This window comes from Mesoplodon densirostris, chromosome 11 (genome assembly GCF_025265405.1).
Source record: "Mesoplodon densirostris isolate mMesDen1 chromosome 11, mMesDen1 primary haplotype, whole genome shotgun sequence".
In the NCBI taxonomy this organism is placed as follows: Eukaryota; Metazoa; Chordata; class Mammalia; order Artiodactyla; family Ziphiidae; genus Mesoplodon; species Mesoplodon densirostris.
The window spans coordinates 82,191,720-82,209,260 of NC_082671.1; the positions used below are offsets into that span (position 1 = coordinate 82,191,720).

General features: G+C 38.2%; 2 protein-coding genes across 6 annotated transcripts in view; one reads left to right on the plus strand and one right to left on the minus strand.

Annotated features, from left to right (window-relative positions):
* ANKS1B (ankyrin repeat and sterile alpha motif domain containing 1B) overlaps positions 1-17,541 on the plus strand; it is a 1,156,804-nt gene that overhangs the window by 311,948 nt on the left and 827,315 nt on the right. For all 5 annotated transcript variants that reach the window (XM_060113525.1, XM_060113526.1, XM_060113527.1 and 2 more), the window contains exon 9: positions 916-1,059. In XM_060113525.1, the coding sequence (XP_059969508.1) occupies positions 916-1,059 (144 nt within the window). The remainder of the gene's footprint in view (positions 1-915; positions 1,060-17,541) is intronic.
* Positions 4,462-7,974, minus strand: GARIN6 (golgi associated RAB2 interactor family member 6). Its single transcript, XM_060113316.1, is given in 4 exon segments — positions 4,462-4,575; positions 7,087-7,258; positions 7,495-7,827; positions 7,829-7,974. Coding segments are annotated over 4 exon segments (765 nt in total).

Below are 17,541 nucleotides of genomic sequence, written 5' to 3' on the forward strand. Positions count from 1 at the left end.
AACCTCCAATTTCTTGTCAGGTGGTAAAGGTTTAGTTTCTCGGCTGGCTGAGGTGGAGTTTCCATTCTGTTTCAGCTCCACCAGCACTTACACCTTCACAGGTAGTCAGTCTCTCTAATTCTTAAGCCCTTTTGAGGGTGTTGAATCATGAATAGATCTGCTTCTTATTCTTCCCCTTTGCAGGCACTTTGCTTTCAGTTTTCTCAAGTTTGCTAAGTTAATTTGCTAAATCATCTGTTTATCATTATCTAAACATTTTCTTGATATTGCTCATCTGCTAACATCCCTCCAGTTGTCCTTGTCCTTATGGTTTAGACCATATTTACAAAAGTTTTGCTGTCATTTAAATGGGATTTGGGAAGTAGTAAAAGTAAATATGTATGTTTAACATGGAAGTCCTATTATTAATTTGAAAAGTATTACCCCTCTTATATGTATAATACAAAATTTTATGAAGCTCATTTTTTTTCAAAAAGGAGACTACCATTTTGGTGACATTGTGAAAAATGGGCCTTTTATCAATTCCTGTTTCAATAAAGTATTTTCATGCTATTTCTCTTGATTGCATTAGAAATCATAATATTTTTCTCATTTGTTGCTATTCCTATATTTTCTTGGGTCATTTCCATGTCCTGTTCTTCAATATGAACTTTGTAATTTACCAGTCTTTTTCATCCAGTTTTTCACTTTCAGTTTTCTTTCACTTTCAACTTCGAGTTGAATTATACATGTTTTTTGGCTGATTCACATGGCACAGCCACATAACTATGGCTAGAATTAAGCTGACTTCTGCTTGCTAACATACACCGTAAGAAATTTATGTAATTTAATTGATGTTAAGATATCTAAATGACACTGGTATAATATATACATTGACATAATTAATATATTGGTATAATATAAATTTAATTTCAGAGAACTTCATCTACAATAAATTTGTCACCAGGAGAAGTGGAAGAAGAAGATGATGATGAAAACACTTGTGGGCCCTCAGGACTCTGGGAAGCATTAACTCCTTGTAATGGATGTAGGAACCTTGGCTTCCCCATTCTTGCACAGGTAATGGTTTGCTTTCTTAAGGTACAATAAAACATAAAAATGGTTGCCTATGTTTTTAAGTAAATCTTTTTTCTTCCCCTCTGCAAATCCAATTAGTGTCTTCTTCACTTTGTAATTTTTCTTCAGTTGAAGGTCAGTAAAATGCTTATGTAATTAGCTGTACATGTATGCATATGCTAACACATACTATATATAATTTTTTGTGCTTGTCTTATTTTTGTCATAATGCTAGTTCCAGAAAAATTGAATTGTTTATGAAGTTTTAGTATATATGATTTGGAAATATTTCATTTAAAAATGCTATTTTGAAATTAAATCACAATTTATATTTAAATAATAATAAAAATGATTTAAAAGGAAGCATATGAAAGCTCTTTAAAAGCAGCAGTGATTATTTTTCTTAGCACAATGGAATATCATAGAATAATGTGTGCCACTGAAGATTATGCACTATAATTCAAAAATGAGACCAGAACACTAAAACATCATTTACAATTTTGAAATCATTTCACTACTCATTAAGTCACTTTTAATTCTATTGTGTCACCTTCAAATTTTTGTTGTGTACTGTGGTCCGCAAGCCCTTAGAGGAGTTTCAGAAATAAATAAAATAAGCCAAACAGAATTAGGAAATTAGAAGCCACAAAGAAAATATCTCTACATGAAGACGAAAAAGCACTTAATATGAAAAACAGTGTAATGGCAAAGGTATTTATATGTAACCACATAGAACATGAGTGCAAAAATAATCTAGGACAGAAAATAACTCATATCTCAAAAATATTATTTTCTGTTTTGCAACAAATATGAAACAATTTTGTTTAAGAAACCATTACATGTTTTTCCATGTATGTCATAATTTGATCACAGCCACCCAAATTACAATATAAATTTATTGTGGCACGCTAACTAGGATAATCAAATCAACATATAGTACTTAAAGAATCTCTTTACCTTAATATGAACTATTTATAGAACTTTATGACAATTTATACTAACCATTACAGAATTATTATCAATATATACTGGGCTGTGAGATCCATAAAGGTAGAGACTGTGTGTTGCTTAGTGTCTACGATCTAATGCCAGCATTGTTCCTGGCATGTTGTCAGAATTAAGTAGTAGTTGAATTAAATAATAAACAAATGTGTATGTTTTGTCGGGTTTCATTTCTTCACTTAAAGTTTTTACATATAGAGTTTTACCTCATATACAGAAGGGTATACGAGAAAGGAAATTAAGAAACATAGGTTTTATTTAATTTTATTAATATTCTCTTATCTGCTTAACAATTTACCAATAATTGAATGTTTTTACCTATTTTGTTGTTTTATAAAATTAGCACTTTGGTATTTTTTATTTTAAAAGTAGAATTCTTATAAAGTAGTAGGGCTCTAAGCTTTCAATAATATATGACTGTATCTGGGTTCTCCATTACCTTACTAACATTTACTTTTATTTTTTAAATTTTAATTTATTTTGTTTTATTAGGTTTGGTAGTAGGCTTGGTAGTAACTTGCTTTTGGTTTACAATTTTTAAATATTTTTCTTTGACTATTTTTCTGTGGAGACTTGCATTGCTCCAATAAGTATTGAGTATTACTATTTTAGTATTTACATTTACCATAAAATGTTTCCCAGCCTGCAGCTTTTCTTTTTTTCTTAATATTGAATGAGCATATGTTGTGTAGTTTTTTAAACTATCAAATTCATTAAACTTCTCAGTCTTATTTTTTTTGATTCATTTCATCCAGAATTCCTTTTAACAAATTTCAAATATGGCTCTATATTTGTTTTTTACTTGTTGATATATGGTTTTTCTATGACTTTCCATTTGGCAGTAACTCCCATTACTTTCATTATATTTCATCCTGTTTGGCGTGGGGTTTCTTCTGAACCTCTTAATTTTCCTAATTTTAAAAACAATGACCCCTTTTGATATTTGTACATATATATGGCAGGAGAAATCATGTTAAAACTATTAACTGACATTGTCTGCTTTTTAAATTTATATTTTATAATTTATAATTACTATGTCAAGTTTAAAAAGTATTCTTATTGGGATTTTAATTGTTACTGCATTAAATCTATAAATTTTCTTGAGATGCAGTATGTTTTTTTTAATGTCTTTAACAAATCAAAAGTAGAATTCTTTTACCAGTGTTCTCTTCTAGCCTTCTTTTTTTTTTTTTTTTTTTTTTTTGTGGTACGCGGGCCTCTCCCATTGCGGAGCATAGGCTCCGGATGCACAGGCTCAGCAGCCATGGCTTACGGGCCCAGCCGCTCCGTAGCATGTGGGATCTTCCCGGACTGGGGCACGAACCCATATCCCCTGCATCGGCAGGCGGATTCTCAAGCACTGCGCCACCAGGGGAGCCCCTTCTAGCCTTCTTTTACTAATGTTCTCAATTTGTGATGGGCTCCCCTTTAACATTTATATGTGTGTGTGTGTATGTATATATATATATATATATATATATATATATATATACACATACATCCATATATATATATATAATTATAGTTTAAAACTTTGATGTCATGTTGCTTTCTAGGCTTAATTTACCTTGTCCTGCCTCATATTGGTTGCTTCTGTCTCTGGTTATGTATTTTGGAAGTTTTAGAATTTTCTTTGGCTAATAAATGTAGATCATAGGTGGATCAGGATCTTTGAGAGTAATCTTTAGCATTTTATTCTGTCATCTGTTCATTTAATCAAAATATCAAGTGAAGGGAAGGTTACAGATAGTTCAGAGCCTGATTGTAAATCCCTATTTAGTTTTATTTCTACCCTTTCCTGTTAATAGAGCGTATGTTATTAGAGCAGAGAATTTGAGTTGAGTTGTGTTATGGTGGATGATATTGCTTTCCTCCACCATCTTAGATGAGATGTCCACCTCTGCACCATGTGCAGCACAGGGCTTTGAGGCTCTTTCCTAAAGAGTCAGTTCTGATGGGTGGAGACCCTCTGTTTACCATCCTGTTCACTCATGTAGCCTTCACTCTGTAAGGTTGAGATGAGGGGTCTGGATGCTAAGTCTTTAGCTGTTTTGCAACATGCTTGCCAGCAGTCTCTGCTCCTGCAATCACCATACTCATGCTGCCCCATGGGGAGACGCCAACAGCTCTTATTGATGGGCTAGAAGTACCCTCTGAGGACAAGAGGGCTTGCAGTCCTTGCTAACAACAATATTAAGACATGTTGAAAGCAACCACTATGACCATGCTGACTGTACTTCCTCCTGGATCTAGGAAGGCTGCTCCTGCTAAGGCTGTGTTTCTCTTTTGAGTCTGCAAACATGGTTGCAGTCATATGCACAGCACCAGTGGTGGTGCCTGTTGTTACAATTGCTCCTTTTATCAGGCCCTGTAGGCTTTGTAACTGCAGAATTATGTGAACTCTTAAATGCAGTATAAGTGGGAGGCATGATGAATTAATTCCTCCCCAGCATAATCATAATAGGTGGCCCCAAACACTTCAGGGTTTATGTGAAGGCTCCTGATGCTCACTTTGATCTTGATTCCTTCCATAGAAATAGATAGCATTTGCCTAGGGAAAGACAAGTAAAATAAAGTGAGACCAGAAGGACTGCTTCCTTCTATTCCTATAGCTAAACAGCAAGAGCTTATAATAAGAATTTGGAGCTCTCAAGTCCACTCTCCCATTTGATGCAACAGTGCCCACTACAGTATCTCCATAGTGACCACAATGATCATTCCAGTTTGCTTGGACAGTTTGTGTCAGTGAGAACACTTATTAAAATACACTTCTCTTAGTATTTCTGCTGGTCAGGTGGTATGTGCTTTAATATTTTGATAGCTACTAGCAAATTGTGCACATCTCACTGTCACTGATGTATACAAAAATCAGTACAAGGCAGTCACGGGGAGATATACATTCTGCAACATGTCAGCTTAGCTGGGTTGGAGTATGTTCAAGAATAGATTGGATGATGAAATTAGAACACTCCCTAACACCATACACAAAAATAAACTCAAAATGGATTAAAGACCTAAATGTGAGGCCAGACACTGTAAAACTCTTAGAGGAAAACATAGGTAGCACACTCTATGACATAAATCACAGCAAGATCCTTTTTGACCCACCTCTTAGAGAAATGGAAATAAAAACAAAAATAAACAAATGGCACCTAATGAAACTTAAAAGCTTTTGCACAGCAAAGGAAACCATAAACAAGACGAATAAACAACCCTCAGAATGGGAGAAGATATTTGCAAATGAATCAACGGACAAAGGATTAATCTCCAAAATATATAAACAGCTCTTGCAGCTCAATATTAAGAAAACAAACAGGGCTTCCCTGGTGGCGCAGTGGTTGAGAGTCCGCCTGCCGATGCAGGGGACACGGGTTCGTACCCCGGTCCAGGAGGATCCCACGTGCCACGGAGCGGCTGGGCCTGTGAGCCATGGCCACTGAGCCTGCGCGTCCGGAGCCTGTGCTCTGCAACAGGAGAGGCCACAACAGTGAGAGGCCCGCATACTGCAAAACAAAAAAACAAAAAAAAAACCCAATCAAAAAATGGGCAGAAGACCTAAATAGACATTTTCCAAAGAAGACATACAGATGGCCAAGAGGCACATGGAAAGGTGCTCAACATCACTAATTATTAGAGAAATGAAAATCAAAACTACAATGAGGTATCACCTCACACCAGTCAGAATGGCCATCATCAAAAAATCTACAAACAATAAATGCTGGAGAGGGTGTGGAGAAAAGGGAACCCTCTTACACTGTTGGTGGGAATGTAAATTGGTACAGCCACTATGGAGAACAGTATGGAGTTTCCTTAAACTAAATATAGAACTACCATATGACCCAGCAATCCCACTACTGGGCATATACCCAGAGAAAACCATAACTCAAAAAGACACATGCATCCCAATGTTCATTGCAGCACTATTTACAATTGCCAGGACATAGCAGCAACCTAAATGTCCATCAACAGATGAATTGATAAAGAAGAGGTGGTACATATATACAATGGAATATCACTCAGCCATAAAAAGGAACAAAACTGTGTCATTTGCAGAGATGTGGATGGACCTAGAGACTGTCATACAGAGTGAAGTAAGTCAGAAAGAGAAAAATATTGTATATTAATGTGATATCTATCTATCTATCTATGGAACCTAGAAAAATGGTATAGATGATCTTATTTGCAAAGCAGAAATAGAGACACAGACGTAGAGAACAAATGTATGCATACCAAGGGGGAAGGGGTAGTGGTGGGATGAATTGGGAGATTGGGATTGACATATATACACTATTATGTATTAAATAGATGACTAATGAGAACCTACTGTACAGCACAGGGAACTCTACTCGGTGCTCTGTGGTGACCTAAATGGGAAGGAAATCCAAAAAGGAGAGGATATATTTATATGTGTGGCTGATTCACTTTGCTGTACAGAGAAACTGACACAGCAGTGTAAAGCAACTACACTCCAATAAAAAAAATGAGGGCCTCCCTGGTGGCGCAAGTGGTTGAGAGTCCGCCTGCCGATGCAGGGGATACGGGTTCGTGCCCCGGTCTGGGAGGATCCCATATGCCGCGGAGCGGCTGGGCCCGTGGGCCATGGCCGCTGAGCCTGCGCGTCCGGAGCCTGTGCGTCCGGAGCCTGTGCGTCCGGAGCCTGTGCTCCGCAACGGGGGAGGCCACAACAGTGAGAGGCCCGCATATCGCAAAAAAAAAAAAAAAAAAAAAAAAAAAAAAAAAAAATGAGAAAAGCAAGGGAAACATAGAAAAAAGAATAGATTGGATGGTCAGCATGCTGCAGATGGCAATACAATATTGGATATGAAATTAAGGGTTGCTGACAGCTAAGGAATCTCTGAAATACAGCCTTGGGGAACACTTTGGAGAAGTACTAGGAACCTCCTCAGTGTGCCATGGCCTCCAGATGAGGCTCATTTGGCCCTGAGTCCTTCCAGAAATTCATGTATTTTCCAGGTGAGCCTGTGTATCAAAGCCTGTGCAGGACCTTTAGCTCTTCTCCCTAAGCACCTTGGCCTCGTCTTTTAGAGATTGCGGAGTGCTTACCACTGGGCACTTACTCTCTTCCTCAAACCCAGTTATGTCCAGAGTTTCCCTAGCTGGAATGACCTGGGTGCTGCTGTAAGCCTCCACTGGTGGTCTTAGGATGTAAATTAGGTTTTCCCGCTGAATAAAAAGATCTCTTGGGCCTCCCTGGTGGCGCAAGTGGTTGAGAGTCCGCCTGCCGATGCAGGGGATACGGGTTCGTGCCCCGGTCTGGGAGGATCCCATATGCCGCGGAGCGGCTGGGCCCGTGAGCCATGGCCGCTGAGCCTGCGCGTCCGGAGCCTGCGCGTCCGGAGCCTGTGCTCCGCAACGGGGGAGGCCACAACAGTGAGAGGCCCGCATACCACAAAAAAAAAAAAAAAAAAAAAAAGATCTCTTGTATCTGAAGGGGGACACAGCTGAAGGTAGAAAGAGCGGCCAGTGGTAAGCTTCAGGCGGAGCTGTTGTTTTTTACTGTTATGGATGGATATCTTTACAAACTTCAAGGGAAGCAGCCTGGTTAGCTCTAAGATCTGTGTAGGCTTTTTACCTCTTTCCTGGGTGGCTGGGCCATATCTGTTATAGTCATCACAGATAGCAGCTGGTCGGGCCAGCAGCGTGCCATCAGGTAGTGTGAGGCGGGGGCTGGTACGAACGATGCCCACAGTCACCATTCGGGCCTGGTTGTGCACATCAATCACTTCTCCTTTTCTGCTGACCTGTATAGTCACTCTCAAACACTGGTGCATAGTGGAATATAGGGTACTCCCCCTTGTACAGGTGTCGCTGCAGTTTCCCCATGGAGGTATTGAACATGCTCATTGCAAGGCTGCCTTCGGCTTTGTAGTATGGTAATGTATATTGGCTGTTCATCTCTATCTTGTATCAGGACAGCTCCTAGAGGCTCCTCTGCACTTTCCTTACCACACCTTGCAGGGCGTCCTGTTTCCCTGGTCTCTCTGGCAGGTGGGCTAGCAGTGGTCTTCTGCAGGCTTTGTCTCTGAGTGACTGAGGACAGGGTGGGGGAGCTGATTACTGACTGCTCAGTGCTAGAGACAGTTGCTCCTGGACCTGGCTGTGCCCTGCCTAGAGCATGGAGATGTCAGGGCATACAGAGGCCGGGGCCCCAGTAGATGTCAGGGTGCACAGATGTTGATGTGCACAGATATTCGTATTCAGTCATAATTCCACTGCACCTCTCCTCCAGAAACTGTAGCTTCCAACTAGGCCTAAACCCCTCACAAGGCCACACTGCCACAGATCAGCAGACCACCCCTCCTCCCATGGGCACATTTAAGGATCTTAATACGTACTGACAAATTGCTTTCAGAAAGGGTTAGACAAACTTTCTGTTAGGTATGAGTTAAAATATGCATACTGTCTTGTCCAGCACTTCTAACTGCAGACAGTTAGAATTAATTGTAGACAGTTTACCTTAAAGAGAATTGGACAAGGTGGTAAACAAGCTGGATGTACAGAATGTTTATCAAGGTTTATTGTAGCAAAAAAATATCATAAACAGGATTAATATCTTACAGTGAGGATTTGGTTAAATAAATTATGGAGCATTCTATGAAAAAATACTCTGAAGCCATAAGAATGATTATGTAGTTCCCTATTTATTGAAATGAAAAGATATACCTGATTTTTTTTTTAAGAAAAAGAGCAAAACAAACATTTCAAACTAGCTTTATACTTGTGGTCCAATTTATGTAAAATTGTCTGTGTGTATGTGTTTGGGTATGAAAGTATAATATGTTCAGTGAAATGTTTAAAGTACTTATTTCTGGATGGTGTAATTTTAATTTTCTTTATACTTTCTTTTTTTTATTATGATAATTATTATTTCTATTAACAGGAAGAGTAAAGCTATTTTTATTAATAATATCTATTTTTACAGCCACCAAAAATTTTGTTTTGACACACCCTCAAAATGCAGAGATTTTCCCTAGACATCTGTACCCTGACTACGTGGTGAAAAGAGCCTTAAACATTACATTATGCTCTATTCTTTACTCATTATCAAATTGGCCTACTAAAAAAAGTTCTGAGAAATTTTGCCAGCTATTATAAATATTATAAATTCAGTAAGATTAAAGTATCTTTATTGGCATGACAATATACATAACACACACATACGTACACACATAAAGCCATAGATTTTGAGTCTTCAGTTAGTTCTATAAGTAAAAATGAACATTTTCTTCCCTTCATATTGAAGTATCTGGTTATTTCTGGTAATATGAATATTTTCTTTATTTATTGAGAGGCCTAGTCACATATCAATAGCAATTCTTACTGGCCTGTCCAAAGTCTTTATATTTTGATTTCCACTTCATGTCTACATTATTTATGATTAGCAAAAAGAATAAGCCTAACATAAGTTTACTAATCAAACTAACCTTTCAAATGTATCCAAGAGGTTCTGGTATTTGTTGAAAGGAATAGGTACCACTGGATACAGTATAATTTAATTTAGGTGTTTTTTTAAAAATAAAGTGAAGATATACCAATTTCCTTAAAAGCACTTTTATGCTGTGCACATATGTTACAAGATATTTATCTTAGGCTTCCACTAGACCACTGAGCTAATTGCCTTGTCTCCAGGGAAACCAGAAGCTATATTACTTGTAGGGCCTAAGGACTTTCAGGATGTTTTCCTAACCAGTCATTAGACCAACAATAGTAGAACCTCTCTTACTTGGCCTGATAACTATCAGTATCAGTGTAGTGTTCTGGCAAATATGTCTATTTTCATGAGTCTGATAAATTTTATCTGAAATTCCTCTAGGTATTTAGAAAACTATCTTAATATTTGCTTCAGTACTTAAGAAGCTCAGATGGCTAAGTAAAAAATCTACCTGGAACTGAGATTAATAAATTCTTGGGAGACTAACCTAAGAAAACATTGGTATGAGTTATGTCAGAGAATGTTTTGCCTGTGCTCTCTTCCAGGAGTTTTATGGTGTCATGTCTTATGTTTAAGTCTTTAAGCCAATTTGAGTTTATTTTTGTACATGGTATGAGGGTGTGTTCTAACTTCATTGATTTACATGCAGGTGTCCAACTTTCCAAGCACCACTTGCTGAAGAGACTATCTTTTTCACATTTCATATTCTTGCCTCCTTTGTCAGGGATTAATTGACCATAGGTGTGTGGGTTTATTTCTGGGCTCTCTATTCTGTTGCATTGATCCGTATGCCTGTTTCTGTACCAAAAGATAACATGCACCCCCATGTTCATAGCAGCACTGTTCACAATAGCCAAAACATGAAAACAACTTAAATGTCCATCAACAGATGAATGGATAAAGAAGTTGTGTTTGTATACATATACACAATACTGTTCAGCCATAAAAAAGAATGAAGTAATGTCATTTGCAGCAACATGGATACAACTGGAGATTATCATACTAAGTGAAGTAAGTAAGTAAGTAAGAAAGAGAAAGACAAATACCATATGATATCACTTATATGTGTAATCTAAAATATGACACAAATGAACCTATCTACAAAACTGAAACAGACTCATAGACAAAGGGAACAGACTTGTGGTTGCCAAGGGGAAGGGGGGAGGGAGAGGGATGGACTGGGAGTTTGGGGTTGGTAGATGCAAACTATTACATTTAGAATGGGTAAACAACAAGGTCCTACTGTAGAGCACAGGGAACTATATTCAATATCCTGTGATAAACCATAATGGAAAAGAATATAAAAAAAGAATGTCTATGTGTGTATAACTGAGTCACTTTACTGCACAGCAGAGATTAGCACAACATTGAAAATCAACTATAACTTCAATAAAAAAATTTTTAAATAAATTATTTTTATGTAAATGCAGCAGCTCTTAGCTTTTCATAGTTAGTCATTAGACATTCTTAAAATAAATTTATGTTCCTTCTCCTCTACATAAGAGTTTGTGTCACTGGGTAAATTATTTAACCTCCCTGGGCCTTATATTTTTCATCTTTGAAATTGAGATGATACTTTAGGTATCTTTCAACTCCAGAATAGTTATGATTTTGGATAGGGGTTTAACTTTTCCCCCGTAATAAAACTACTACATACTTTGGAAATATTCCAAACAAAAATAATACGTTAAGGAATTATTCAGATATTAACAGCTCTGGGAATTTGTGATGCAATACATAATCTTATTCTGTTGCTGAATTTCTTCTTGCCAAAACTTTTAAAAGAACCAACATTTGAAATATGGAAATGACAAAAATGTTAGTTCAGTAAGATGAGCATTCAGTGGGGGCAGTGCTTAAAACTATGTAAGTGAAAATATGGGTTAGACGTTTTAAACAGAATTCAGTTAATAATGGACATGGCTGTAGTAGGCAGATTAATTCCCTCCAAAGATGCCCATATCTAATCTTTACAACTTGTGAATATGTGACCTTACATGGCAAAGGGACTTTGCATATATGATTAAGTTAAGGATCCTGAGGTGGGGAGATACCCTGGATTATGCAGGTGGACCCAGTGTGAGCCCAGCGGTCCTTATGGTGATCCAGTGGGTAAGACTCTGTGCTCCCAATGCAGGGAGCCAGGATTTGATCCCTGCTTGGGGAACTAGATCCCGCATGCATGCTGCAATTAAGAAGTCCACATGCTGCACTAAGAAGCCCGCATGCCGCAATTAAGAAGCCCACATGCCACAACTAAGAAGTCCTCATGCTGCAGCTAAAGATCCCACCTGCTGCAACGAAGATCCCATGTGCCACAACAAAGACCCAGTGTAGCCAAAATAAATAAGTAAATAAATAAATATTTTAAAAAGTAAAAGGATAGAGGGTCAAAGTCAGAGAAGGATATGTGATGATGGATACAGAGGTTGAAGTGATGTGGCCATGAACCAAGGAATGCAGTTGGCTGAAAAGTAGGAAATGCATTCTCCCCTAGAGGATCCAGCCCCACCAATACCTTGATTTTAGCCCTGTGAGAATCATTTTGGACTTTTGACATTCAGAACTGTAAGAGAATAAATTTCTGTTGTTTTAAGCTACTGAGTTTGTGATAATTTGTTACAGCAGCCCTGGAAAACTAACACACATTTTGGTACCTAGAAGTGGGATGCTGCTGTAACAAATATACTAAAATGTGGAAGTGGCTTTGGAGTTGGGCAGTAGATAGGAGCTGGAATAATTTTGAGTAGCATGATAGAAAAAGCCTAGATTGCCTTGAACATAAATGTGACTATTAAAGATTCTTCCAGTAGGGCTCAGAAGGAAGTGATATGGTGCAGAAAATCCTATTTTGTCTTAGAAAATACCTAAATTGTCATAAACAGCACCATACTCAATGCTGAAAAGCAGAAAGCAGTTCCTTTAAGATCAGGAACAAGACGAGGATGAACACACTTACCACTTTTATTCAGCATAGTTTTGGAAGTGCTAGCCACAAGAATCAGAAAAGAAAAATAAATAAAAGGAATCCAAATTGAAAGGGAAGAAATAAAACTCTTACTGGGAATTCACTTGCAGTCTAGTGGTTAGGACTCTGCACTTTCACTGCCAAGGGCACAGGTTCAATCTCTGGTTGGGGAACTGGGATCCTGCAAGCTGCATGGCGTGGCCTGAAAACAAAATAAAACAAAACCCCCCCGAAACAACAACCAACTCTCACTGTTTGCAGATGACATACTATATGTAGAAATCCTAAAGTTGCCACCAAAAAACTATTAGATATAATAAATGAATTCTGTAAAGTTACATGATAAACAATTGATATACAAAAATATGTTGTTTCTATACACCACCAATGGACTATCAGAAAGAGAAATTAAGGAAGCAATCCCATTTAGAATTGCATCAATAAGAATAAAATACCTAGGAATAAATCCAACCAAGGAGGTAAAAGACCTGCTGTTCAGAAAACTTTAAGCCTCTGCTGAAAGAAATTGAAGATGACACAAAATAATGGAAAGATATACTGTGCATATGGGCTGGAAGAATTAATGTTGTTAAAATAACCACACCTCCAAAGGCAATCTACAGATTCAATGCAATCCCTATGAAAATACCCATGGCATTTTTCACAGAACTAGAACAAATAATTCTAAAATTTTTATGGAAACACAAAAGATCCTGAGCAGCCAAAACAATCTTGAGAAAGAACAAAGCTGGAGGTATCATGCTCCCTCATTTCAAACTATACTACAAAGCTATAGTAGTCAAAATAATATGGTACTGGTGCAAAAACAGACACATAGGTCAATGGAACGAAATAGAGATCCCAGAAATAAACCCACACTTATATGATCAATTAATCTCTGACAAATGAGGCAAGAACATACAGTGGGGAAAAGACAGCCTCTTCAATAAATGGTGTTGGGAAAACTGGGCAGCTACATGCAAAAGAATCAAACTGGACTACTTTCTCACACCATATACAAAAAAAACCTTCAAAATAGATGAAAGACTTAAATATAAGACCTGAAACCATAAAACTGCTACAAGAAAATATAGGCAGTATGCTCTTTGACATCAGTCTTAGCAATATTTTTTTGGTTATGTCTCCTCAGGCAAGGGAGGTAAAAGCAAAAATAAACAAATGGGACTACATCGAACTAAAAAGCTTTTGCACAGTGAACTAAACTATCAACAAAAGAAAACAGTCTACTGAATGGGAGAAAATATTTGCAAATGGTATGTCCAATAAGGGGTTAATACACAAAATATGCAAATAACTCATTCACCTCAACATCACAACAAACAACTTGATTAAAAAGTAGACAGAGGGGGGCCTCCCTGGTGGCGCAAGTGGTTGAGAGTCCGCCTGCCGATGCAGGGGATACGGGTTCGTGCCCCGGTCTGGGAGGATCCCATATGCCGCGGAGCGGCTGGGCCCGTGAGCCATGGCCGCTGAGCCTGCGCATCCGGAGCCTGCGCGTCCGGAGCCTGTGCTCCGCAACGGGGGAGGCCACAACAGTGAGAGGCCCGCATACCGCAAAAAAAAAAAAAAAAAAGTAGACAGAGGGTCTGAATAGACATTTTTCCAAAGAAGGCATACAGATAGTCAACAGGCACATGAAAAGATGCTGAACATCACTAGTGGTCAGGGATATGCAAATCAAAACCGCAAAGAGATATTAGCTCACACCTGTCAGGATGGCTGTTATCAAAGACAACAACAAAACCCCCCAAAAAACAAATAACCAGTGTTGGCCAGGATAAAGAGACAAGGGAACCCCCCTGCACAGATGATGGGAATGTAAACTATTGTTGCTGTTATGGAAAATAGTATGGCAGTCTCTCCAGAAATTAAAAATAGAACTAACAGACAATCCAGCAAATCCACTCCTGGGTATTTATCTGAAGAATATGAAAGCAGTAGTTTGAAAAGATATATGCACCCTTATGTTCATTGCAGCATTATTTATAATAGCCAACTTATGGAAGCAGCCTAAGTGACTATCAATGGATGAATGGATAAGAAGGTGTTGTATATACATACACAATGGAATATTACTCAGCCATAAAAAAATTCTTGCTGTTTGTGACACCATGGATGGACCTAGAGGATATTACACTAAGAAAAATGTCAGGTAAAGAAAGATAAATACCATTTAATGTAAATGAATAAGAAAATATAAACAGATTCATAGATACAGAGAACAAACTGGCGGTTTCCAGAAAGGAGCGGGTGAAGGGATGAGTGAAATAGGAAGAGAGATTAAGAAGTACAGTCTTCCAGTTATAAGTCATGGGGTTGTAATGTGCATCATAGGGAATATAGTCGATAACACTAATAAATTTGTATGGTGTTAGGTGGTAACGACTTATTGTGATCGTTTTGTAATACATAAAAATATTGAATCACTATGTCATACAGCTGAAACTAATATAATATTGTAAGTCAATTATACTTCAATAAAAATACTTTATTGCTAAAAACAATCCATCATCTGATCTGAGCCTTCAGAGAGTTATAATCTTTTTGCTGGTGGAGGATTTTGCCTCGATGTCAATGGCTGCTGACTCATCAGGGTGGTATTTGCTGCAGGTTGGGGTGGCCGTGCCAATTTCTTAACATAAGATCATAATGAAGTTTGCTGCATCAACTGACTCTTCCTTTCGTGAATGATTTCCCTGTAGCATGCAAGGATGTTTGATAGCATTTTACCCACAGTAAAACTTCTTTCAAAATCGGAGTCAATCCTCTCAAACCCTGCAGCTGCTCTGTCAACTAATAAGTTTATGTAATATTTGAAATCCTGTTGTCATTTTAATAATCTTTACAGCATCTTTATCAGGAGTAGATTCCATCTCAAGAAACCACTCTCTTTGCTCATTCATAAGAAGCATCTCCTCATCCATTAAAATTTTATCATGAGACTGCAGCAATTCAGTCACATCTTCAGGCTTCACTCCTAATTCTCGTTCTCTTGCAGTTTCTGCCACATCTGCAGTTACTTCCTCCACTGAAGTCTTAAACTCCTCAAAAGTCATTCATGAGGATTGAAATCAACTTCTTCCAAACTCTTGTTAATGTTGATATTTTGACCTCTTCCCATGAATCATAAATGTTCTTAGTGGCATCTAGAATGGTGAATCCTTTCCTGAAGGTTTTCAGTTGACTGCCCAGATGCATCAGAGGAATCATAATCTATGACAGCTTAGCTTTACAAATGTATTTCTTAAATCGTAATACTTGAAAGTCAAAATGACTCCTTGATCCATGGGCTGCAGAATGAATGTTGTGTTAGCAGGCATGAAATCAACATGAATCTTGTACATCTCTTTCGGAGCTCATGGGTGGTCAGGTGCTTGTCAGTGAGCAGTAATATCTTGAAAAGAATTTTTTTTTTCTGAATAGTATCAACAGTGGACTTAAAATATTCAGTAAACCATGTTGTAAGCAGATGGACTGTCATCCAGGCTTTGTTTTTCCATTTTTAGAGCACAGACAGAGTAGATTTAGCATAATTCTTTAGGGCCCTAGGATTTTGAGAATGGTAAATGAGCATTGGCTTCAACTTGAAGTCACCAGCTGCATTAGCTCCTAACATGAGAGTCAGCCTGTCCTCTGGTGCTTTGAAGCCAGGCATTGACTTCTCTCTACCTACGAAAGTCCTGGATAGCATCTTCTTCCAATATAAAGCTGTTGCTCTAAATTGAAAATCTGTTGTTTAGTATAGCTGCCTTTATTAATTATCTTAGCTAGATCTTCTGAATAACTTGATGCAGCTTCTGCATCAACACTTGCTTCTTCACCTTACACTTTTCTTTAAATTTTTTTTTTTTTTTTTTTGCGGCATGTGGGCCTCCCACTGCCGCGGCCCCTCCCGCCGCGGAGCACAGGCTCCGGACGCGCAGGCCCAGCGGCCATGGCTCACGGGCCCAGCCGCTCCGCGGCACGTGGGATCCTCCCGGACCAGGGCATGAACCCGTGTCCCCTGCATCGGCAGGCGGACTCCCAACCACTGCACCACCAGGGAAGCCCCACCTTCCACTTTTATATTTTGGAGAGAGCTTCTTTCCCTAAACCTCGTGGACCAATTTCTGATAGCCTCAAACTTTTCTTCTGCAGTTTACTCATCTCTCTCGGCCTTCATAGCATTGAAGAGAGTTAGGGACTTGCTCTGGATTAGGCTTTGGCTTAAGGAAATGTTGTGGCTGATTTAATCTTCTATCCAGACCACTGTAACTCTGTTAATCAGCAATAAGGCTATTTCACTTTCTCATTTGTGTGTTCACTGCAGTAGCACTTTAAATTTTCTTCAAGGGCATTTCCTTGGCATTCACAACTTGGCTGATTGTTTGGCGCAAGAGCCCTAGCTTTTGGACTGTCTCAGCGTTCAGGATGTCTTCCTCACTAAACCTAATTGTTTCTAGGCTTTGATTTAAAGTGAGATAACATGCGACTCTTCCTTTCACTTGAACACTTATAGGCCACTGTAGGGTTATTAATTGGCATAATTTCAATATTGTTGTGTCATGGAAAAAGGAGGCCTGAGGAGAGGAATAGAAAGGCTGGTTGGTGGAGCAGTTGGAACATACACATTTATCGATTGTTTTCCTTTTTACTTGGGCACTGTTCATGGAACCCCCAAACAATTACAATAGTAACATCAAAGATCACTGATCACAGATCACCACAATATAACAATAATGAAAAAGTTTGAAATATTGTGAATTATCAAAATGTGACATGGAGACATGAAGTGAGCAAATACTTTGGAACAAAGGCAGTTATAGACTTGTTCATTGCAGGGTTGCCAGAAACTTTCAATTTGTACAAAATCTGTGAAGCACAGTTATGTGCATCACAATAAAATGAGGTACGTCTGTAAATGTATAATAATGTAAACGTATAATGTGTATAAGTATATATGCATATATATATATATATGGTGTGTATTTTTAATTCTATAATTTATCCTGGGTTCCTTCCCACTCCCAAATTAATGATCAGTTGTACCAGCACCATTCAT